We start from the raw sequence: 21,600 nt of genomic DNA on the forward strand, positions 1-21,600 counted from the left end.
GTACTTAACTTAGATATTACCAAGCCTTAAAAATTTGAAAAAGAATTTTTGAAATTTTAAACTTCCCGCGGAAAATTTAAAATTTTGAAAAAAGGGTAGTTTTTATTTTATTTGAAAAAAAATTTAATTGACAGAGTAATTTTGAAAATATGCTTTAATTTATGTATTTAAATTAGTATGTTGATTTTTTTTAGTAAAGTCAATATGGGAATAAAAATAAATAATTATATGATGAGTTAAAAATAATTGGTCGTGATTAAAAATACGTTTATTTTAGTTTGCATGTGAGTTAATTTTTAAGTTATCGAGTTTGAGAAGTTAATTATATTTTTCATCGGGCATGAAATATGATTTTTTAAAAAATAATAAGATTTTTTTTTTTATGAGAAAAAGTAAGCGGAGCTGAACCCGAAAATTATCGTTATTAAGTTCCGCGACTCCGCCTATTTTTTATTGTAAAAAATATTATTTGGGTTTTTTTAATTTGATATGCACGGAGATTTATAAAAAAAATTATTAGAACCTTAGAGTAAATTATTTATATAAGCAGAAAAAAAATTAAATTTCTGACTGATAAATTTTTTAGACAAAAAGTTTAACTATTGGAGTTTTGCTTCTAGAGCTTTAACTATCAAGTTTACGGAAAATGTCAATGATATCTTTGTTGTTGGAAATTTAAAGAGCTACAAAAAAGTATTGATTACTTTTTTTGATAATTTCAATATTTAAGCCGTAATTTAACATCTTAACAGTGAGTTTGAAATATAATAATTTGACCTGTAAAAAAATGTTTTTCAGATAAAAAGTAAATTAACTCTGACGAAATATTTTTTTATTCACAGCCAAGTACATTTGTTATCCCTCATTACCGAGAGCAAGTCAAGCAAACTGCATACTCCCCGAAAATGAAATATCACCAGCAGTGAATATGAAAAAAAAAAAGAAGATTGCAAATTAGCTGAAGAACGAGATCAAGGACACGACTTTATTGGTTGCAAGGTCCTGGGTACAATTCCGGCCCAATTCCCCAGTCGTACGTGCGATGAAAAATAATAAAGATTTAAATCTCCAGCGTGCTCTTACACATACATATTATGTGTGAAAGATCATCGAGTTTGTTGCGTAAAAATATTTATACAGCTAAATATTTAAATGAAAACCCATCCGGACATATATCACCATCATCTGATGCAACTCTATTTTCATTTAAATCAATAACATCTCGACATATTCATCAACATCAACATCATCATTATAAATAATAACACATACATATTTAAATATATACAATAAAAGTTTATTATAATAATAATAATATTTATTTTCATCTCATTAATCTCCATAAAATACAATAAAAATATTACAGGAAAACAATTAATAGGATCTACTGCAAGGTTACCGGATCGAGTCCGTCTGTTGATATGACCTCGAATTAATTATTTATTTTTTTATTATTTAAAATTATTTAAGATTTATTAAAGAATCGCGTGTTCGATTATGTTTAGTAAATGCTAAAAAAATTAATCAATTAATTAATTTAATTGTTTCATTTATAAATAAGAAATTTTATCGAAATAAATAAATATTTAAAATTTAAGTGAGAGTAAAAAATAAATATATTTATGTCAAGGGTGTAAAAATGATCGGTTATGATTTCGAGGAGCCGGGGTAATAATAAACGAGGGCGGAGGCAGGAAGTTGCCAGTGCGCAGCATGTAGCTCTATTATTTGCAATAGGATCTTACGAATTGCTGGTTGTGTTGAATTGTCAATGAGAAAACTATCCCGTACATTTGCTAATAATTGTTCCAATTGTACCGGTAACTCGACGTCTAAATCTTTTCCGATGCAGGTTAAAATGTAAAACAAACATTCCATCTGTAATTTTAAAATTAACAATTAATTACTTTTCTTGTTAATTAATTAATTAATTCATTAATTAAGACTTACTTCAGGTAAAGAATTAATAAAAGAACCCTGCAGACAATCCTGACAACATTTCCACAGAAGAGTCAACAAAACTCTACCTGGCGGAACACCTTCCTGTTGTGTTTTTAATTGCAATTGCCGTCGTTTCAACTGTTGAACATATTTATAGATATTGATATTAATATATATGGGGCATTCAATTCAAAAAAATTCCTTCTTCACTCATTGTTTTATGGTTAAAAGATTTTTTTTTTGAATTGCCAGCATCTGTCCAAAAATGGACCAAACGAAAACTTTTTTTTTTCATTTTCTTCGTTTTTGAATGTAGTTTTCAGAAAAAAATCCAAAAAAATTATTCAGACGGTCCTTCTATTTTTAAACTTGATTTTTCGAACAAAATTCAAATTATTTCGAGGATTATCATTTAAATTTTTTGTATTTATTTTTTTTTCCAAGTTTGGAAGTTATCTGAACACTCTCAAAAATTTTTAGCATGGTGTTATGAGAAATAAGGCTAGTCATAAAAAATTTTTTTTTTCAATTGGAAAAAAAAAAATATAAATCGAAAAAACATCACTCTGAAAAAATTTGAGGATCTGCAGAAAATGTCAAAGTTTTATATAAAAAAAAAAAAAATCAAAAATCAAAAATGGTAAACATCGAAAAATTTTTGATTTTTTCTAAAAATCTACAAAAAAACAATGAAGATAGGTTGCAATAATTTTTTTGTATTTTTTTTCAAAAACTACATTTAAAAACAAAATTTTTGAAAAAAAAAAACGTCCCAATCAGTCGAATTTTGAAAAAGTTATAGCTATTTAAAATAAAAAAAGCCATTTTTTTCAAAAATTTCTAACTTTTTTTCGGTTGGGTGAAAAAATTTGAAAAAATTATGAGAAACGTTTTTGATGGGGTAGACAAAGAGAAAAAATTTTCAGCCAAATCTAAAGGGATCGATTTGGCGTGGAATGCCCCATATATTATATTTAAATAGATGATAAATTACCTGACAATACATTTCATTGAGGAATGTCATGAAAGCTGAAAACCGATGGCAGACTGAAGGATCGTGCAGAGACCGCGTGTGATCTTGATACAATTGTTGGCAGGTATTTAGCAGAGATTCAAGAAATGTTTCTTTTATTTCTTTCTAACAATAAATTAATCATTAATTATTTAATTACAATCGTGAAAATTTAAATTCAATACCTCGATTATTTTAATACAAATTTTAGCTGCGGGTTCCGCGTATTTCCGCAGCTCGACTACTCTTCCGAGGACATGTCTAACTAATTCCATCAAGGAACGGGAATTAAGGACATTAGGATCTGCGAAATAAGTGATAAATTTTTTAACAACCAGGTAAACAATAAAATAAATAAATATATACCTTCGATTGCTTTAATAAGTACGTCTTGTATTGCCGCAGGAAATTTACCTAGAGCCGCAACGTCGGATATATTATTAGCTTTACTAGCAAGTACGTCGCTATTAAAACTCTTTGACCGTTTTAATCCGTAGGAAGAGACAAAGGACAATGATTTAGTCAATTTTCCCGGTTTAACTGTCGAATTAATTGTTTTTGGCTCGACATTGAAGTGGACCCGACTGACATTTGCCTAGGGCGCAATAAAATTTAATATAACACACATTTATTTATCATGATTATTAATGTAAATAATTAATGACTAGATTAATTTATTAGCTGGGTTATCAATCAACCGATCAATGTCTCAATTAACTTACATGTAAGATATTACCGCTTGAGGCTGATGTATTAAGTGCGTGGGAGTGCCGCGATGCGCCGTGATAATTAACGATATTGTGACTAGGATGATAAGACAATTGTTGATGTTGATGCTGATGCTGATGTGGATGCTGATGCTGTTGCTGATGTGGATGCTGATACTGTTGCTGCTGTTGGGCATACAAGTAACGTTGTATATTCCCGCTTGATTTACTGTGTTGCAGATAATAAGATCTGTTATCGTTTGTCATCGGTTTATTGTTATTTATATTATGATGATGCCCGTCGTTGTGCTTCATTGTGAACTCTTTAGCGTGTACGTTTAATTGTTGATTGGCCGTCGTGATATCGTTTCTTCCTCCTGATTTATTAATAAATATTTACTTTTAATATTTTTATTTTATGATTAATGAGTTTTTTTTAATAGGAAATTAAATTCTAGGTGAGATAAATATCAGGTGGTATTCAAAGTTTTATTAATTACAAAAATTATTTTTTTATAGAAATAAAAAATTTTAATTTTTTATTATTTGAATTCAAAAAAAATTTTAATGAACTTTAGTTCTTTTAAACAGAGAAGAGTTTGTAAAAATTAATAGATAAATTTTTTATTTCAGTTACAATAGAAGTGATTCATTTAAAATTTCAGTGATAATTAATTTCTTAAATTAACTTTGATCTGTAATTTAAAAACCGCTTTGTCTACGACTTTTTACTCACAAACTTTTAAAAAAATAGATAATAACATTAATTTATAAAAATTAATCAAATCTCTCAACTAAATTTATTTATTTTTTAAAAATAAAATTACCTGGTGGCCGATAAATTTCAATAGTCGGCTTAGACTTAACTGCCGCAATAGCACTATTTTTTTTATCTAATAAATCCCGCATCTGAGAAATAAACCACCGAAACTAATACAATTTAAAATTGCAAACATAATTAAACATTTAAATTTAAATTTATCTCTATCTAAACTAATTGCAAGTCCTCAAATCCGCTTTAATAAAAAATTATTAATATATTAAGCAATAAAAAATATTAATTTACAAATTTAAAAAATTAAGTATTAAAAGTTTCGTTAATCCAAAAGTTATATTCTCACTTCAACACACAAAAGAGAGAGTAAAGTCTGATGACTGGTAACTAATAATAGCGAACAGGCGCAGTCATACCGTCAGAAATCTACTTATATATACATATATATATAATTTATAAATACATATATATGTAACAAGCCTTTAAGACGACGGAAATAAAAAGTTACTGACAGATTTTGTTCCTTAGACTGAACGCCCACTCTCATATTTTTATATTACACGTGCATTTGAATTACATCAACCAAAAATAATAATACATATTCCATTAAATTAATTTTCATACTCATATCTAAATATTTTTAATTATTTAAAATAAATAGCCTGAGTCACTGCGCTCCTTAAAAGGAAATCTGTCTGCACTTTAATTGAATAATAATTTTTAATTATTTTATTAAAATTAAAGCATTTTATTTATATAATTGCATTAATTGACGATGCAAATTCAAGTATTCTCATCCTGAGTTAATACAAAATTACATTTTATGTCTTAATCATTATTGTTTATTATTAATTGTTTGTTAATAAAAGACGCGGCAAATACGAACGTACATTAGCTAATGCGACGTGACGACTAACCAGTGACAGACCAACAATATGTCGCATCATATATTTAATATATGAGATCATGTCGTAATATATCCCCTCTTATTTTATAAATGCATTTAATATGTATGAATTACATTTATGTGGGTGTTTAAGTATAAATGCTACTGGAAATTTCAAATTATTTTCGATTTCCCGCCTTTTTTTAGAAAAAATTCCCGTAACTTCTCGTTACTGTAAATTTTTTTAAAATAAAAATGACATAGTCATATACATTTTATACATGTATTTAATATATATATGAATGTTTGAATATAAATGTCATTTTAAGTTTTTAAATTTATCGCGATTTCCCGCGTGTTTAAAAAAAAATTCCCGTAACTTCTAGTTACTGTAAATTTTTTTTAAATAAAAATGACATAGTAGTATACATTTTATACATGTATTTAATATATATGAATTATATTTATATGAATGTTTGAATATAAATTTCATTTTAAGTTTTTAAATTTATCGCGATTTCCCGCGTGTTTAAAAAATAATTCCCGCAACTTCTAGTTACTGTAAATTTTTTTAAAATAAAAATGACATAGTAATATACATTTTAAACATGTATATAATATATATGAATTATATTTATATAAATGTTTGAATATAAATGTCATTTTAAGTTTTTAAATTTATCGCGATTTCCCGCGTGTTTAAAAAATAATTCCCGCAACTTCGAGATTTAAAATGTCCAATGAAACTTAATGATTTATCTATCAGGAGACAATTTAACGATAGTATATAAATTGTTAAATTGATAATGTAATTGTTAGTTGTAATTTAACTGATACATGATACAATATGTCATTATTAAAAATGTGTGATAAATTACCAAGTGATTTAGAAAGGTATGAGTGTTTCAGAAAAGAATGTTTTTCGAAAATTTATGATTACAACGCGTTATCAATTATTAAAACAAGATTTCCCAAACTCAGTGTAAGAAATTATTACACTGTCAAATATAGTAGTTTGGTTGCAAGCAAATTTTATGAAGATATTTTAAAATCATACAATTTATGGCAGTATTACGTGAATTTAAGATCTGTTCCAGATCAAATGATATCAAAGCTTAGTAGCTCTGATCAAAATTATATATGTACTGCTGTCTTTGGTGATTATTTAATAAAAAAATAATTATCACAATAAGTAATAAATAAATAAATGTCGTTTATTAATTGCAGGAAAATATATTGCGCTAGCAACTGATTCAAAAATAAATATTTATACCTTAAATTCCCAAAACTTTACATTAAAAAATTATCATTCTTTCAATTTGATAATGAATATGAAGGTTACAGAATTAAAATTTGGGTATTTGGATGATGGAAAAAAAAAATGTTTATGTTTAATTGCAACTTCTACTGCAAGATTTATGATGGCTTGGGATGTAGAGAAAAAAAAAGCGCTTACACTTAATGGAAGCGAAGATCATTTATGGTATGGTTACTTTTAAATTATACAGTAATTTGTACTAGAAAATTCGAGAATTCAAAAAAATTTTGCCCGGTAATTTACCAGAAGTTACCAGAAATTTCTAATTACTAAAAATATTTTAACGAGGCCCAGATTTCTTTCATTTCCCGTTCAAAAATATTCGTAATTTTAAAACTCTTATAAAATTTAATGCGATGGCAGCCGTAGCCTTCGGCTCCTGTCAACCTCACCCCCACTTTCTTCCAAATCGTCTTGTCACAAAATAATAAAATCCCTGTAATCTAAACATAATAATATATAAATTTGAATAAATATTCAACAGTCCTGGAACAGCGCGTAATTTCTACATGTCATGGAATCTCATTATTAATAAATATAAAATAGAATCTGGTGTAATGAAGGTTGAAAGTACTGTAAAATTATCTGATTTGAAAAAAGATGGAAAAAAACTTGTACTCAGTGACATTGATGACCTTAAAACAGAACCAGCAAATTTAGGAAAAATAGTAGCTCTTGATTCAAGTGAAATGGATGTAAGAAAATATTTTTTTGTCCCGTATGAGTAAGTCTCAGCCGTAGCCATTTCAATACAACTCGGCCATTTTGTTTCTAGATCTTTGCATTGGTTTGTCGTGTAGAGAAAGGACAACTTGTTTTAAAACGTTTTGTTTTTGAAGATATTTTATTAATTTGTACTGAAGGCGGATTACTGTACGACCGTATAAATACTTACGTACCATTACCCGAAACATTTAAAGAAGAAAAAACAAAATTTTATCTCACGGTTGACGATTATGTGATTTGTACTTGCGGTAAGTGGAAAAATTTAATTTGCAAATTTAAAAGTTGAATGAAATATATTTATTTATTTTTTATTAATTACTAACTAGGTCACAATCTTGCTATTTACGATGCAGTAATAAATGATTGGGTAGTCCACGAGGTATTTGATGAACAGAAATACGTGGAGACTTTGATGATTCACGCGAATTTACTTCTCTTAGGTTTTAATACTGGTAATATTTTTATTGCATTGACGAAATAAGATTATAAATTGCACACAGACAGAAATCATTTCTTGGCGCAAAAAATTTTTACTCACTCCAAGAAAATTTTTCTTTTTTTTTTCATGATGAAAAGTCTTTCTTGCGCCAAGAAATCCTTGTCTACTGCGATGTGTAATTATGTATCCAAATTAAAGATCACATCCATGATTAAAATATATATATGACATTAAGGGGGATAGCCACTGTGAGGATCGAAAAAATAGGTAATTTTCGGGAATTTTTTTGACTGGAATAATAAAGGAATTTGGGGATCGGGTTTTTTTTGTTTTCTAAAGTATACATTGAAGATAATTCTCCTAAATTTTCATTAAAAAATATCATGTTGTTACAAAGTTATAAGCATTTTTGTGGAGCAAAAAAAAAATTTCCCCCACCACGGTGTCATCTCTAACTAAAAAACGGATTATCAGAAACAAAAAAACCAAACGGCGCTGTAATCTGTATGCATGTGGTTATCGTTGCACATAGGGGATTTTGAAAATTTGGATTTGAAAAAAAATGGCGACATATTAAAAATTTTTTCGTTATTTTTTCTCATTTTTTTGGATTCAAACAGCCCTAAAAAATCTTAAAAATCAAAATTTTCAAAATCCCCTACGTGCAACTTTAGCTACTGAATAGACGAATACGACAAAAAAAAAAGTTGCGAATCGGTTGATATTTATGCAAATTACAGATGCCACCAGTTCAAAAAAAGTAGCTTCGAGAAACATGCGTTCAAAGTTTTTAGTCGATGCAACGGTCAGTTGACGCGCTGTCACAAAAATGACTCTAACTTGAAAAATATTCGGAATTTTCATATAAAACTTTAGATACATATTTTTGAACATATACACTTTGATTTAATAAAAAAAAAAAATTTTTTTTTTTAAATTTCAGTGGCTATCCCCCTTAACAGGAACGTGGCACATTTTCATTTTTGCAATGTTTCGATCATTTATTTGATTTTAATCAATCATCTAGAAAATAAACACAAAAAAAATGTGCTAGAGAATAGATATTTTGTTACTGTCCACGTTCCTGTTAATGTCATATATGTAATTATATATTTACTTCTTTTTAGGAGAAATTTATGCATATGACGTCAGTGTTCCACAATATATGGTGAAGAAAAATTTTTTCAATCCAACCTTAGATAGCGAGTATAGATATACAATTAATCTCAACGCCGGTCGAATTATTGCATTTAATGTTTTTGAACATGAAATGACGATCGATGAGAAAAGACATTTTTTTCCTTTTCTTCTTATAACAACTGAAAAAAATACTTACCTTTTAAAATTCACTGATACAAATTAAAAAAATTAATCTCCTGATTTAAAGGACCGCGGTAATTTTTCAAATAAATTTAAAATTTATTAATCTGTACTTTACTTTAATCAATTGCTCAAAAAATTACCGTGTCCTTTTTTTTAAATTTAATTATTATGAGTAAAATAAAAAAACTTTTTTGATAAATCTGTTAACTGTAAAAAAAAAAAATGAAATTAAGGAATATAAATAAATAAATAAATGAATATTGAATGTGACGATAATGAATCATTACGAAGCATAAAATAATAATACCTTAACCCAGTAATTAAATTTAAATGAAAACTTATTTTAAAGATTAATGACTATTCATAACTACAGTACAGAGCAAAACAAAAGTTAATAATCATTACTGATAATTTTTATTGACAAAATCGCGTAACTAATTTATTTCCTAATATATATATATTTATAAATATATATTGTATATTAATTTTACGTAGATTTAAACTATTAATTATTAATGTAATTATTTATCACTGAGACTCCGTCGCAGGAGGAATTTCGACGTCCTCAATAAAAAAATCAATTTTTTTTTTTAATTTCAAACGATTTTTACAAAATTTCTGTATTACGGAAGTGATTAATTTAAAGAAGAATCAAAAATAGTATCGACAAGGAAAAAAGTTAATTTTTTTAATTCTATTACACCCCCTCCCCCCAATTTGAAATTAATTGCCATGGTTTTAAAAATTGGCCGAAAATTTTTTATCTCTCATATAAAGTTGAAAAAAAAATATATGTGTGATTATATTTTCTACTGAGGACGTTTATTTAAAAGAGATCTCGACAAAAAATGCACGACTGAAATAAATTGACTAATTCTACATTAATATTTAAATAGTACTGAATAAACTGTAAATAAATTTATAATTAATAATTAAAAGTATGAGATATTAATATAGTAATAGTAGTAATTATGTATATACATATACAATTTAATTTAAAGTATTCAAAGAAAACGTATAACGTTTATATATTGAATTGGGAAATAAAATATATTCCGTAATAATTATAATTCACTATGTCTACACATTCTGTACAGTTAATTCAAATTCAAGGATTTAATACCTCAATATACTTTATACAAAAAGGCTACTTATTATCTATCATTAAGACATACCATAGCATGATAGTGCCCCACCACCAACGCGTTTCTTTAATCAATTTTTTATTTTATTTTACTCAATTTTGTTTTATTATTCTTCACTCGTTTAAGGGCATTCCCAAACAGACCCCCACTTTTTTAAAATATTCAATGACATCTGTCATAACCGTATTCAAATTTTATCAATTAAGGACATTCTCAGACAGTGCCCCCCACTTTTTAAAAATTTTGAATGACTTTTAACTGTTATAAGCGTATCAAATTTTCATCAATTAATTTAAAAAAAATTAAAGCATTAATTGAAAAAAGGACAACGCAGTCGTAATTTCGACGATATATAGATTTTAAAAAAAATTATTTACACTTGATATCAATTAGGAGTTGAACGAAATTTCTTAAATAAATTTCAGTAAAATTGTCATGTCAATTTTATAATTCGAATTTTTAAATTTTGGCGGCTAAAATTTATTCAACAAATTTCGTTCAACCCAATTGACATCAATTGTAAGTAATTTTTTCTAAATTCTATATCGCAACGAAATTACGACTACGTTGTCCTTTTTTCAATTAAAATTTTATTTTTTTTTTAATTGATTAATAAAATTTTAATACGGTTATAATAGTTGAAAGTCATTGCATATTTTTAAAAAGTGGGGGGGGGCACTGTCTGAGAATGCCCTTAATAAAAAAAAGTTAAAACATTAATTGAAAAAAGGACAATTACGCCGATATAGATTTAAAAAAAAAATTACAATTTTTATCAATTAGGAGTCAAATGAAATTTTGAAAATAATCTCCAGTAAAATCTTCATATCGATTTCATAATTCGAATTTTAAATTTTATGGCTAAAATTTATTTACCGAATTTCTTTCAACTCCTAATTGGTTACAACTGTAAGTAATTATTTTTCAAATTTCAATCTCGGCGAACTTGTCCTTTCAATAACTGCTCAAACTTTTTTTGAATTGATTAATAAAATTTGAATACGGTTACGAAACTTGTCATTGAATATCTTTAAAAAATGGAGGCACTGTCTGAGAATGTCCTTAAACTTTTTTTTAAATTTTAGGTATCAAGTGTTAACATTTAAAAATTCAAAAGCAACTGGTGGATGTTGCACTGCATGTTTGTACTGGTATTACAGAAATGTATTACAGAGTCAGTCGCCAGCGAGCATTATCACACACCGCACACTACGCGCTAAAAGTGTTTATCTCGGTGTCTCACACACATTTTTTTTTGTTTGTTTTTTTTCTTTATAATAATCGTAGTTTACAATTTCGTGTCCCTTTAAAATGGACGTGGCTCCTTATCATCATAATCAACAGGGTATTCAATCTTGATTACTCGGTCCCGGTTTGTTTTGAACAAAAGTAACATCCAAAAGAGTAATTATTAAATGGAAATAAATTCAAACGGATCGTTTTTTTAATGCACATGAAGAAAAAAATATATCAAGTACTCGTTTAAATTTAAATTAGCCAATAAATTAATCAAGTAAACGAAAAAACAATTAAATAAAATAGATGTATATATATATATAGTGTACACTAATGTATAATGTATAAAATAAAATCTATTTACGATTTTTAGTCAGTTGTTGTTGATTTAGACAATTAATACCGGTGTACAGAATTAGTGCATTTTTTCATAGATCCTCTGCAGACGTTAGACTCAAAAAAAAATTATTATTTTTTAATTAAGATCTCGGTCTTCTAAGTACTTGTACTCGAAAGTAAAGCCTTCTTTTTTTCTTTGTCCCCATTTTTCGTAATCAAAGTAGATGTATGTGCCCTGAAATAATTATTATTATTTTTATTAAACAGTATCAGGTATTTAAATCCTTTTAAACAGTGGCGCGAAAACCCGGGAAATATTTAAAATTTAAAAAATAATAAATGTCCACTTACTTGTTCATACTCTTCGTTGATTATTTTTGGCTCTTCGTGCCTTTGGAACCACATCATGTACTTTGTGTGAAACCTCCAGCTTTGTTTTTTTAGTGCTTTGGCTGCCAAATACTGGCCCTTAGAACCTTCCATATAATAAAATATAAAGAAAAGCGTCTCTGTTGACAATCGTTGGAAGAATTCGACAGTATCAGAGTGTGGCAGCTGTACCTATTTACCAATAATCATAAAATATCAATAATAGTAATAATTTAAATGATAATAATTATATTAATTAAAATACCTGCTGATAATACGGCGGTGTCTGGCATAAATTTCTGGGCAAATAAGATCTGAGCCTCTCAGAATCAGAAGGATGTGGCATGTGATAGAAAGCAGCTTCCATCATCTGGAACTGCATCTGATGCTCTTTTTGCAGTGGAACCGGTCCAAGAGGAGCGACACCGAGTAACGGTGGAATATGTGCCTCAGACGTGGCATTGTTTGTCTTTGAATTATCAAAAATATTCCTGGTGGGTTCACCAGGTGGTATCTCGAGTCCAGCTCTCACGATAACTTGCTGAGCGATCGACTTTAGAGACGACATGCCATCGGGGAGTTTTGATATGAGACCGTTGGCAGTGGAGGGAATCGGAGAGCTGGCGTTTACTGGCGAGGGCCTGCTGCTGTCTGAAGAATGCGGCGAGGCCGGGGGTACCGGTGTCGGTATCTCTGTGTCGTTGCTATTGTGATTCTGACTCGGCTGGTGCAGCATGTGCGTCGACTGAAGATTCGACCCACTAGACGGAGCTACAGGATTGCTGTGCAGCTGCTGTTGCGCGACACTCTGCACCTGCGGCGAAGTTATCTGCGGCTGGGGTGTCAACTGCAGCGATTGATGTTGAGGCGCCGGTGCCGGAGATTGTAGTTGCGATGACGTTGACAGCTGCTGTTGAGACTGCTGTAGCTGCTGTGCAATTGACTGAGATACTGGTGAAGTAATGCTGGACATTGATGATGACAACAGGCCATTCTCGCTACTTTGAGCTTAAATAATACCCGACAATTAATAATCAATAATTTTAATTGTATCCAATTGGCTTGGTAAATACCAGCAAGTAGTGAGAGTAAATAAATAAAAACTTTAACTTACATGATATCTTCGAGGTAGAATGAACAGTTTGTGAATTAGTGTGCGAAGCAGCAACGGTGGCAAAATTACCGGCATTACTCGTAGCAACATGATTGTTATTCGAATTAGGCGAGCTATGGCTAGGTGTCATGGGAATGGTTTTACTTGGTGTACTGCTCGTTAACGTACTAGGTTTACTATTATTATTATTATTATTATTATTATTGTTATTACTATTACTATTATTATTATTATTATTATTGTTGCTGGCAGGACTACCCGTCGTTGGAATGCTCGTTTGCGACGAGTTCAGTAGCGGCCTAACTGCGGTTGGTTTAACGGGCTACAAAAACACAAAACATTAAACGTTATTTACTAGAACGCAACACTGTCGATGATAAATGATAAGAATAAAAATAAAATTACTAGTATCTGAACCTTGGTTTTTTTGTCGTTATCAGTCGAACTATCGCTCGAGTTATTGTGCATTGTGGAGCTTAGAGGTGGTGATGGTATCGGCGAAGTGCAAGAGTTTGTCGAGGTCGGAGTCCCGCCGGTTTCGTTGCTGTTATTGCTGTCAGTTGTCGCCGAGGAGGGAATGCCCACGCCCGAGAGCTCCACTTCATCCAGGCCAATTATGTCATCATAAATGTACTCGTTCTCCTCAAAGTCTGGCTCCTGAGAGGACTCGATGTAGTACTCGACGTCATCCTTTATCCGCTTTATCGTGTTAACTTCGACAGACATGTTATCCAGCATGCGGAGCAGCGTCTCCAGTTTACGTATATGGTACCGGTGTCTGTCGAGTTTCGACTTCAACTCATCCATCCTGTCCTGCTTGTCTTTGTCCAGCCTCTTCTTCTTTCCCGCCAGCAGCGACTCGATTTCCGACTCAAAAGTGTCCAACTGGAGATTCAACGTTTCTATTGAATTCGCTAACCAGTTGCTCACTTCCTCCCGTTCTTTTTGAGCTGGATCGAGTTTCTGTGCAGCTCCCAGTCCTTCTTTTGAGTATGCTTTAGTTTTAGTTTCTCTTTCCACGACTTTGAATCGTTCCATTTGCTGTAAATTAAAATAATTATTTAAATAATTAATTTAATAAAAATAATAAAAACAATTAAAAATATATAATTACCGTTTCAATTAATTTTCTGTTATCAAACAATGTACTTTTATCTTTTATTTCACCAGAAGCGATCCAGCTTTTAATCTGGTCACGTAACCTCTGGAGTTTCTTGATTTCCTTTTTGAGATCAGCCTCATATTTTTCCTTCTGATTGCTGTTGGTCGCATTGTGCACCTTCTGCCAGATGTCCTCGAACGTTTCCACACCTTCAGAAACTTTCTTAAGGCACCTATCTATTTCACCTGACAAACCAAACAACAAACCCAATTATTATTTTAAAATTAACAACAATAAACACTTGTTATCTCAATTAAAACCCATTATCAGTTGTCACCATGACATATCAACCCTGTAACTGGGCATAAGCACCCAAGTTTAAGTGATGATAATCTCCCAGTACCTGAATCAAGCTCCCGAGAACACAAAAGCGTCAAAATAACCAACGTTACAACAAAGTATATAACCAAGCATTTAAATTCGGGCAATTAAATCCAGGTCCAGGTCCAGGTGCTGTCACCAGCAGGTCATCGGGACTCTCAGCTCATCGGCGGCCAGTTTTTAAAATATTTTTTTTTTTTTCAAGTGAAAAAATAAAGCTGATGTAAATAAACATAGAGGAAATGGTTTTTGTTGTAAAATATTATTCTCACCTTGCAACTTTCTCGTCGCAGCCATGGCTATGTAAACATATGGTTTAATAATTCATGCATAGTCCAAATATCAAGTTAAATATATAAACAAAACAATTGATTGGTTATTATTTATTAAGTGAACTATTTTAAATAAAATAAATAACTATTAATTTATAAATCCCGTATCAACGATATGATTGTTAGCGGAGACTCTCGATGGCCACAAGATGGCTTCCGTTTTCAAATGACAACGACCAACCAGAACAAACCGATATATTATATTGTAAATTCTTCTTGTTGCTGCTACAAGAAAAAACTTAATGCCAATATTTTTTTTTAGATTTTTATTGTCACGATGGACATCACCGGAATTATCCCCGAATTTTAAATATTTTAACTTATGATTTAATTTTATTTTTGTATTTATTTTTAAAACCGATGGCAAGTTTTTCAAACAAACTTTGGTTATTTTATTTTTACAAATTATAACCTCACTCGGATTTTATTATTATTAGTTTTATTTTATTTTAAAATAAAATAATCAGCGACCTGATGATTATCCAATTTTAACAATTATTACTTTATTTATTTATTCATACAGATTATGACAGCATCAACAAATGGTATATATTTATTTATAATTATTTAATACGCTGTTATGAACTTGCGCATTTACACCTTTGTGCTCTATATATATTTAAGTATATATAATATATGCTCTGGTAAACATAAAAGTATAAACCTTGAACCTCTAATCCAGAGCACTAGCATCAGCACCAGCACCAGCATCACTGACCGATTGAGTATTTTTATAATTTTTTATCCAAGTTCCAGAGGCCGCGACCAAGTACTTCTTGATTAAAGGTACAGGTTACAATTCATTTTATTTTTCATTAAAAAAAGATAAAAAATAGTCGGGAATAGGAAGTAAACAGTTACTTGGAGGTGTTGCTAACAAGCTGTCAAAAAATTTTACAACTTTGACCTGAACCCGGACTTGGATCAAGACCTGGAACTGGAGTGAGATCAAGACCTGGAACTGGTGATTTAAAATAAAATTCGATTGAGTGAACTGTCAAAATGGGCTCGTTGACAAGCAGACAGAATGCTGGAGTTGAAGAAGTTGACATTGTGTCAAATCATGCATACAAGTATCCACCGCGATCAGGTAATTTTAATTTTTTTAAATTTAATTATCTGGCAGCAGCTAATTTGGTTGGTGATTTTGCTAGGAAATTATTTTGGAAGCCACTTTATTATGGGAGGCGAAAGATTTGACACTCCGCAGCCAGAAGCGTATTTATTTGGAGAGAACGCGGATTTGAATTTCTTGGGAAGCAGACCGACACCTTTCCCGTACCCGCCACCGCAGGCCAATGACCCGACAAAGACTCTGAAGAGTTTGGTCAACATTAGAAAAGAATCTTTGAGATTGACCAAGAGCATTGATCCAGCACCGACTTCCTCCGAGTCAAATGACACCATCAATGCGATAAAACACTTTGGTGAAGGTGATGTTGATAAAAAAACCACGAGGTTCAACATCGAGTTCACTTTTGACTGCGATGTCAGATGCGCTATTACTGTTTATTATTTTTGTACGGAAGAAGTCACCGCCAAAGGAGTATCGTAAGTTATTTGATTGATTAATTAATTATTATTTTAATAAATAAATTAAATTTCATCATCTAGATACGTGCCGAGAGACCCATCAATGAACTCAGAGACGTATCACTACAAAAAAGGAGCGAACCAACAGTTTATTCAGACCTCACATGTCTTCGACCCGAGTCTTTACAATGAAGAAGATTTGCTCTATAATACGGACAGGGAGATTGTGCCGATAGCGATCCATTGCGTGGCTGAGGAAGGCTCTGAAGAGCCCAAGCAGTCTCACACGACGATAGCGGTCGTCGAGAGACAGTCTGACGGGTCTTATATACTGAAGGCTCTGAAGCAAAAGCTGTACGTGGACGGTCTCTGCTATTTGCTGCAGGAGATTTACGGGATAGAAAATAAAAATACAGAGAACACCAAGCAGCAGGGCAGCGATGAAGATGCTGAGGACAATGGCTCAGAGTGCGTTATCTGCATGTGCGATGTCCGAGACACATTGATCCTGCCCTGCAGGCATCTGTGTCTCTGCTACGGGTGCGCTGACTCTCTGAGGTATCAAGCCAATAATTGTCCAATATGTCGCGCACCATTTCGTGCTCTTCTGCAAATAAAAGCGCTGCAGAAAGCTACTGGAGCCATTATTTCAAATCCTCCGATGCCTGAAGTAAGCACTGGAGACCATATCAGAGACTAGACTCTTCAGCTGTCAGATGATAATTTATAATTATTTTTAGGGCAGCTGTGAAAATATTCCATCTGGTTACGAAGCTGTGTCACTGATCGAAGCTTTAAATGGACCATATACTCCAAGAGTTGTTGTCCCAGCTCCAGAATCTCCAGATACTCCTGACACAGACACTGCCAGTGCAATTCAGGCTGCTGAAGTTTTGAACAGGTGAGTTAATTATGAGATTGTGATTGTAATTGGTAGTGGATCTAGTGATTGGTTGATGTAGATTTTAAATTGGCTAGCAGTAAAGATGTAGTTGCTGAATAGAAATTAATACAAACGGTAGTAAAACTACCCCATTGCAGATCTGCAGAACGAACGCCGGTGTCGAAGCACACGGGTCTAAAAGACGGAGAAACGATTGTGGGTGCGAGGTCCAGCAGTGCGACTCCCTGTCCAACACCAGAGTTCCGCATGTCTGTGCTTCTGGCGAGAGACGAGACCGTCGCGTCGCAGAAGGAATTGCATGGACGATCCCCTGGTATGAGGAGCAAAACCAGTCATCCGCGTGATAAGAACTCCAGGACTCGGGACACTCTGAGACTCGTTAATGAAAAACAGCCTGCTCACTACGACGTAAATATTTTTTATTTACTTACTTATTACTCTAATCATCTTGTACTGAGTGTAATTATTTATCACCAGTCCCAAGGACAAGACGAAGACAGCGAAGCCGAAAAATTGTCCCCGCTCCTAGACTCCGCCACCAGCGCTGACGGACAGTCTCATCACCGCATCTGCGACCTGGACATCGACGACGAGCTCACCACCGGAGTCAATGAGAACGACAGTGAAATAAATTGTAATTCCCATTGACAAAGAATTAACGTCTACACAAATTTAATGTCCGAGTCACCGATTATCCGTAAGGTCTACAAACAATATTGAATCTCCTGTATAGTATTCAAAGTCGTGACTAACAAATGTGATTTATTAATTAATTAATTAAGGGCATTCTCAGACAATACCCCCCACTTTTTTTTAAATATTCAATGACTCATCTGTCATAACCGCAGTGTAATTTAATTAATTAATTTTAAAAAAATTTGAGCATTAATGGAAAAAGTGGACAATTTTGCCGAGGTATGGAATTCAACTAGGAGTTGAAAAAAATTTTGAAAATAAATTTTAGTCATAAAATTTGAAAATTCTACTGAAATTTATTTTCAAATTTCGTTCAACTCCTAATTGATAAGAACTGATTATTTTTTTTTAAATCTACGGTTCAGTGAAATTGCAACTCTGTCTTTTTTTCGATTAATGCTTCAATATTTTTTTAAATTAATTGATTAAATTATGATACGATTGACAGTTCAAGATCATTGAATATTTTAAAAAAGTGGGAGGTATTGTCTGAGAATGGCCTTGACTCGTTATCAGTTATCAGCTGTAAGGCTTTGTATATTTAATACTTTTGAATCTTAATACCCATTAATTAGTTTATTAATTAATTATTAATATGAGTAAATAGATTTTTTAAATCGGAATTATGCTAGTGCGTTATTGGTACGTATTTACTAACAATTTACCGCGTAGTCATTGTTCTATTGACAATTATTATTATTATTATAAATTATATATAAATATATATTATATTATATATCTATTGTAATTATATTAAGAGGTAATTATTATTGTAATGTAAATGAATTTTTCAAATTTATATCTATTATATACATATATATGTTATCCTAAACCCTACCATGACAGGTGGAAAAAAAAGTTTTTTTATGTAAATAAAATGAATATTAAAAATACAAAATTCGATGGAAAGTTTTTTTATTGAGACAATCAACAGAGTAATTAATTATTGGCCAAAAGTTCGCGGAACTTTTTCCATTCTGACAGGGGGCCGTGTTCTGGTAAATATTTAACGTTGCAACCGTCTGGTGCAAGACGTCCAGCGTTCTTCAAATCTTCATACTCTGCACGCTCGTATTTTGTGAATCCCCATTTCTTCGAGACGTAGATCTTTTGACGTCCGGGGAACTTGAACTTGGCACGACGCAATGCTTCGATGACTGAAGCCTTGTGACGGTCGGATGACCGGACGCTCATGATTGGCTGTCCGATGTTGACACGAGCAACGGTACCTTGGGGTTTGCCGAAGGCGCCTCTCATACCGGTCTGGAGCCTATGGAATAAGTTTGTTTAGTAATTGATGATTGACAATTTATGAGTTGGACACCAAGACTTGGTCTGGGTTGGACAGTAATTTAAATCAGCGAATTTATTTTATGCTGGTCAACGAAAGCAAAATCGAGTCAATTTCGAAGTTTCAAAGTATTAAGGGGGATAGCCACTGTGAAATTTCAAAAAAAAAAAATTTTTTTTTTTTATTAAATCAAAGTGTATATGTTCAAAAATATGTATTTAAAGTTTTATATGAAAATTCCGAATATTTTTCAAGTTATAGTCATTTTTGTGACAGCGCGTCAACTGACCGTTGCATCGACTAAAAACTTTGAACGCATTTTCCTCGAAACTACTTTTTTTGAACTGGTGGCATCTGTAATTTGCATAAATATCAACCGATTCCCAACTTTTTTTTTTGCCGTATTCGTCTATTCAGTAGCTATAGTTGCACATAGGGGATTTTGAAAATTTTGATTTTTAAGATTTTTTAGGGCTGTTTGAATCCAAAAAAATGAGAAAAAATAACGAAAAAATTTTTAATATGTCGCCATTTTTTTTCAAATCCAAATTTTCAAAATCCCCTATGTGCAACGATAACCACATGCATACAGATTACAACGCCGTTTGGTTTTTTTGTTTCTGATAATCCGTTTTTGAGTTAGAGATGACACCGTGGTGGGGGGAATTTTTTTTTTGCTCCACAAAAATGCTTATAACTTTGTAACAACATGATATTTTTTAATGAAAATTTAGGAGAATTATCTTCAATGTATACTTTAGAAAACAAAAAAAACCCGATCCCCAAATTCCTTTATTATTCCAGTCAAAAAAATTCCCGAAAATTACCTATTTTTTCGATCCTCAGTGGCTATCCCCCTTAAATTTGTCAGAATGCTAGGGCCGGATTTTTGATTGACTCCAATTTTGACGGAATAAAAAATTGTCCAGCTTCAGAAGAAGTCTGTGAGTCTGCTCACTGGTTAAAAATATTAATAAAAAAGAAAATTACCTATCAGCTCCAGCACATGACAACATTTTGTTAATTCGGATGACATGGAACGGATGTAGTCTCATACGAATGTGGAACTGGTCCTTACCAGCATTCTTTACCATGTATTTGTTGCAGCAAATACGTCCTGCCTCAAGAGCTTCGGAGCTCAACTGTTCATACTCATCGGAAACTAGATGGACACAAAGTGGAAAATCTTCCACGCTGGCTTTCTTTTTACCGAGATCGAAAATACGGATCTTGGGGTCTGGAACTCCTCGACAAAACCGGGATTTTGGGTACGGCTTGTTTTTGCAGTAGCGATAACTGGAAAATTAAAAAATGATTACGTTAATTTTATCATTATAAAATTTAATAATTGCGTCATATGGCATAACCCAACTTTTAGATTAAATTTTTGAAAATTAATAAAAAATCGTGTCAATGAATGAATTAATTGCAGTAATTAATTAATTAATTTAATTGAAGAAGTGATGATTGGAGTTGATGAATTTTTAATAATTAATTGAATTAAAAAAAAAAACAAAGCATGACTTACCACCTAGCTGGACGACGACCCATCTTGGAACTGTAAAAAAATACAAAATAACAATAAGATAACGAAAAATATAAGTACGTATTTATAAATAAACAAATAAACTTTATGAATATTTATAATTTTAGTTAATTATCACAAAGATTGATTATTGTTCAACAGATCAATAAATAAAACTTTACCGAGTAACCGTTTCCTTTGAGGTTGTTCCAAAAAAAGGATAGAAGACAGAAGTAGGCTGCGGGTCGTTTTGTTTGAGTCTGAGTTCTGTTGAATTAAGTTGAAAGGCAGATGGCGGCAAATTCAAAAAGCTGTGAGTCGATAAGTTACCTCATGAACTTTGGCGCGTAGTTTAAATTATTAACGATTTTTTTTTACGAAAATTTTGAATCACAAAAGTGAAATAAAATCAATTCGTGGTCAAAAAAAATTTTTAGTCAGCCCCAGATCCACTACAGCAGCTCACAACACAAAAGTGGTCCTCTGAGGGGTCGACCCTGCATAAA

General features: G+C 31.5%; 5 protein-coding genes and 1 long non-coding RNA gene across 11 annotated transcripts; 3 read left to right on the top strand and 3 right to left on the bottom strand.

Moving 5' to 3' along the window:
- Positions 1–103: 103 nt before the first annotated feature.
- On the top strand, positions 104–1,263 carry LOC130664791 (uncharacterized). Its single transcript, XR_008989470.1, has 3 exons — positions 104–284; positions 621–751; positions 843–1,263. It is a non-coding gene; the product is annotated as an uncharacterized LOC130664791 (long non-coding RNA).
- A 36-nt stretch (positions 1,264–1,299) lies between these two features.
- Positions 1,300–5,347, bottom strand: LOC130664784 (uncharacterized). The gene is made up of 8 exons (XM_057464880.1): positions 5,326–5,347; positions 4,488–4,569; positions 3,676–4,037; positions 3,320–3,548; positions 3,139–3,257; positions 2,936–3,079; positions 1,951–2,079; positions 1,300–1,878 (listed from the first exon to the last, which is right to left on the bottom strand). Exons 2-8 carry the CDS (start codon positions 4,567–4,569, stop codon positions 1,648–1,650), a joined length of 1,296 nt encoding a protein of 431 aa, XP_057320863.1. The 5' UTR covers positions 5,326–5,347; the 3' UTR covers positions 1,300–1,647.
- Positions 5,348–6,128: 781 nt separating this feature from the next.
- On the top strand, positions 6,129–9,392 carry LOC130664783 (uncharacterized). Its single transcript, XM_057464879.1, has 6 exons — positions 6,129–6,478; positions 6,549–6,804; positions 7,124–7,334; positions 7,415–7,613; positions 7,692–7,817; positions 8,932–9,392. Exons 1-6 carry the CDS (start codon positions 6,169–6,171, stop codon positions 9,165–9,167), a joined length of 1,338 nt encoding a protein of 445 aa, XP_057320862.1. The 5' UTR covers positions 6,129–6,168; the 3' UTR covers positions 9,168–9,392.
- A 766-nt stretch (positions 9,393–10,158) lies between these two features.
- On the bottom strand, positions 10,159–18,147 carry LOC130664779 (CCR4-NOT transcription complex subunit 3). 3 transcript variants are annotated; one of them, XM_057464873.1, is made up of 7 exons: positions 18,014–18,147; positions 14,445–14,677; positions 13,736–14,371; positions 13,331–13,652; positions 12,482–13,224; positions 12,199–12,408; positions 10,159–12,082 (listed from the first exon to the last, which is right to left on the bottom strand). In XM_057464873.1, the coding sequence occupies exons 1-7, from the start codon at positions 18,027–18,029 to the stop codon at positions 11,984–11,986; spliced, it is 2,259 nt and encodes a 752-aa protein (XP_057320856.1). In that variant the 5' UTR covers positions 18,030–18,147; the 3' UTR covers positions 10,159–11,983. The 3 variants fall into 3 exon arrangements, with proteins under 3 accessions (XP_057320856.1, XP_057320857.1, XP_057320855.1); XM_057464874.1 differs by lacking the exon at positions 18,014–18,147 and adding an exon at positions 15,086–15,414 and having other exon boundaries at positions 13,748–14,371; XM_057464872.1 differs by lacking the exon at positions 18,014–18,147 and adding an exon at positions 15,086–15,414.
- On the top strand, positions 15,798–18,230 carry LOC130664780 (E3 ubiquitin ligase Rnf157). 4 transcript variants are annotated; one of them, XM_057464876.1, is made up of 6 exons: positions 15,798–15,931; positions 15,992–16,235; positions 16,300–16,696; positions 16,760–17,348; positions 17,419–17,579; positions 17,720–18,230. In XM_057464876.1, the coding sequence occupies exons 2-6, from the start codon at positions 16,148–16,150 to the stop codon at positions 18,228–18,230; spliced, it is 1,746 nt and encodes a 581-aa protein (XP_057320859.1). In that variant the 5' UTR covers positions 15,798–15,931; positions 15,992–16,147. The 4 variants fall into 4 exon arrangements, 3 of the variants coding, with proteins under 3 accessions (XP_057320859.1, XP_057320860.1, XP_057320858.1); XR_008989469.1 differs by having other exon boundaries at positions 15,926–16,235; positions 17,701–17,990; positions 18,060–18,201; XM_057464877.1 differs by having other exon boundaries at positions 15,926–16,235; positions 17,720–17,990; positions 18,060–18,230.
- A 946-nt stretch (positions 18,231–19,176) lies between these two features.
- On the bottom strand, positions 19,177–21,358 carry LOC130664787 (60S ribosomal protein L10). Its single transcript, XM_057464884.1, has 4 exons — positions 21,277–21,358; positions 21,098–21,127; positions 20,560–20,865; positions 19,177–19,548 (listed from the first exon to the last, which is right to left on the bottom strand). Exons 2-4 carry the CDS (start codon positions 21,118–21,120, stop codon positions 19,218–19,220), a joined length of 660 nt encoding a protein of 219 aa, XP_057320867.1. The 5' UTR covers positions 21,121–21,127; positions 21,277–21,358; the 3' UTR covers positions 19,177–19,217.
- Positions 21,359–21,600: the final 242 nt, after the last annotated feature.

This window comes from Microplitis mediator, chromosome 3, assembly GCF_029852145.1.
Source record: "Microplitis mediator isolate UGA2020A chromosome 3, iyMicMedi2.1, whole genome shotgun sequence".
In the NCBI taxonomy this organism is placed as follows: Eukaryota; Metazoa; Arthropoda; class Insecta; order Hymenoptera; family Braconidae; genus Microplitis; species Microplitis mediator.

Excerpts from the sequence above, each read along its gene's own strand:
- LOC130664783 (XM_057464879.1), top strand. The coding sequence starts at position 6,169 with ATGTCATTATTAAAAATGTGTGATAAATTACCAAGTGATTTAGAAAGG. Across the intron at positions 7,335-7,414 it reads TTGATTCAAGTGAAATGGAT|ATCTTTGCATTGGTTTGTCG; the intron begins GTAAGAAAATAT and ends TTTTGTTTCTAG. Across the intron at positions 7,614-7,691 it reads TTATGTGATTTGTACTTGCG|GTCACAATCTTGCTATTTAC; the intron begins GTAAGTGGAAAA and ends ATTACTAACTAG.
- LOC130664784 (XM_057464880.1), bottom strand. The coding sequence starts at position 4,569 with ATGCGGGATTTATTAGATAAAAAAAATAGTGCTATTGCGGCAGTTAAG. Across the intron at positions 3,549-3,675 it reads CAAGCGGTAATATCTTACAT|GCAAATGTCAGTCGGGTCCA; the intron begins GTAAGTTAATTG and ends ATTGCGCCCTAG. Across the intron at positions 3,258-3,319 it reads ACTTATTAAAGCAATCGAAG|ATCCTAATGTCCTTAATTCC; the intron begins GTATATATTTAT and ends CTTATTTCGCAG.
- LOC130664787 (XM_057464884.1), bottom strand. The coding sequence starts at position 21,120 with ATGGGTCGTCGTCCAGCTAGGTG. Across the intron at positions 20,866-21,097 it reads GGTCGTCGTCCAGCTAGGTG|TTATCGCTACTGCAAAAACA; the intron begins GTAAGTCATGCT and ends TTAATTTTCCAG. Across the intron at positions 19,549-20,559 it reads TCATGTGCTGGAGCTGATAG|GCTCCAGACCGGTATGAGAG; the intron begins GTAATTTTCTTT and ends CTTATTCCATAG.
- LOC130664780 (XM_057464876.1), top strand. The coding sequence starts at position 16,148 with ATGGGCTCGTTGACAAGCAGACAGAATGCTGGAGTTGAAGAAGTTGAC. Across the intron at positions 16,236-16,299 it reads CAAGTATCCACCGCGATCAG|GAAATTATTTTGGAAGCCAC; the intron begins GTAATTTTAATT and ends TGATTTTGCTAG. Across the intron at positions 17,349-17,418 it reads CAAATCCTCCGATGCCTGAA|GGCAGCTGTGAAAATATTCC; the intron begins GTAAGCACTGGA and ends AATTATTTTTAG.
- LOC130664779 (XM_057464872.1), bottom strand. The coding sequence starts at position 15,110 with ATGGCTGCGACGAGAAAGTTGCAAG. Across the intron at positions 14,372-14,444 it reads ACAGAAAATTAATTGAAACG|CAAATGGAACGATTCAAAGT; the intron begins GTAATTATATAT and ends TTTAATTTACAG. Across the intron at positions 12,409-12,481 it reads CACCGCCGTATTATCAGCAG|GTACAGCTGCCACACTCTGA; the intron begins GTATTTTAATTA and ends ATTGGTAAATAG.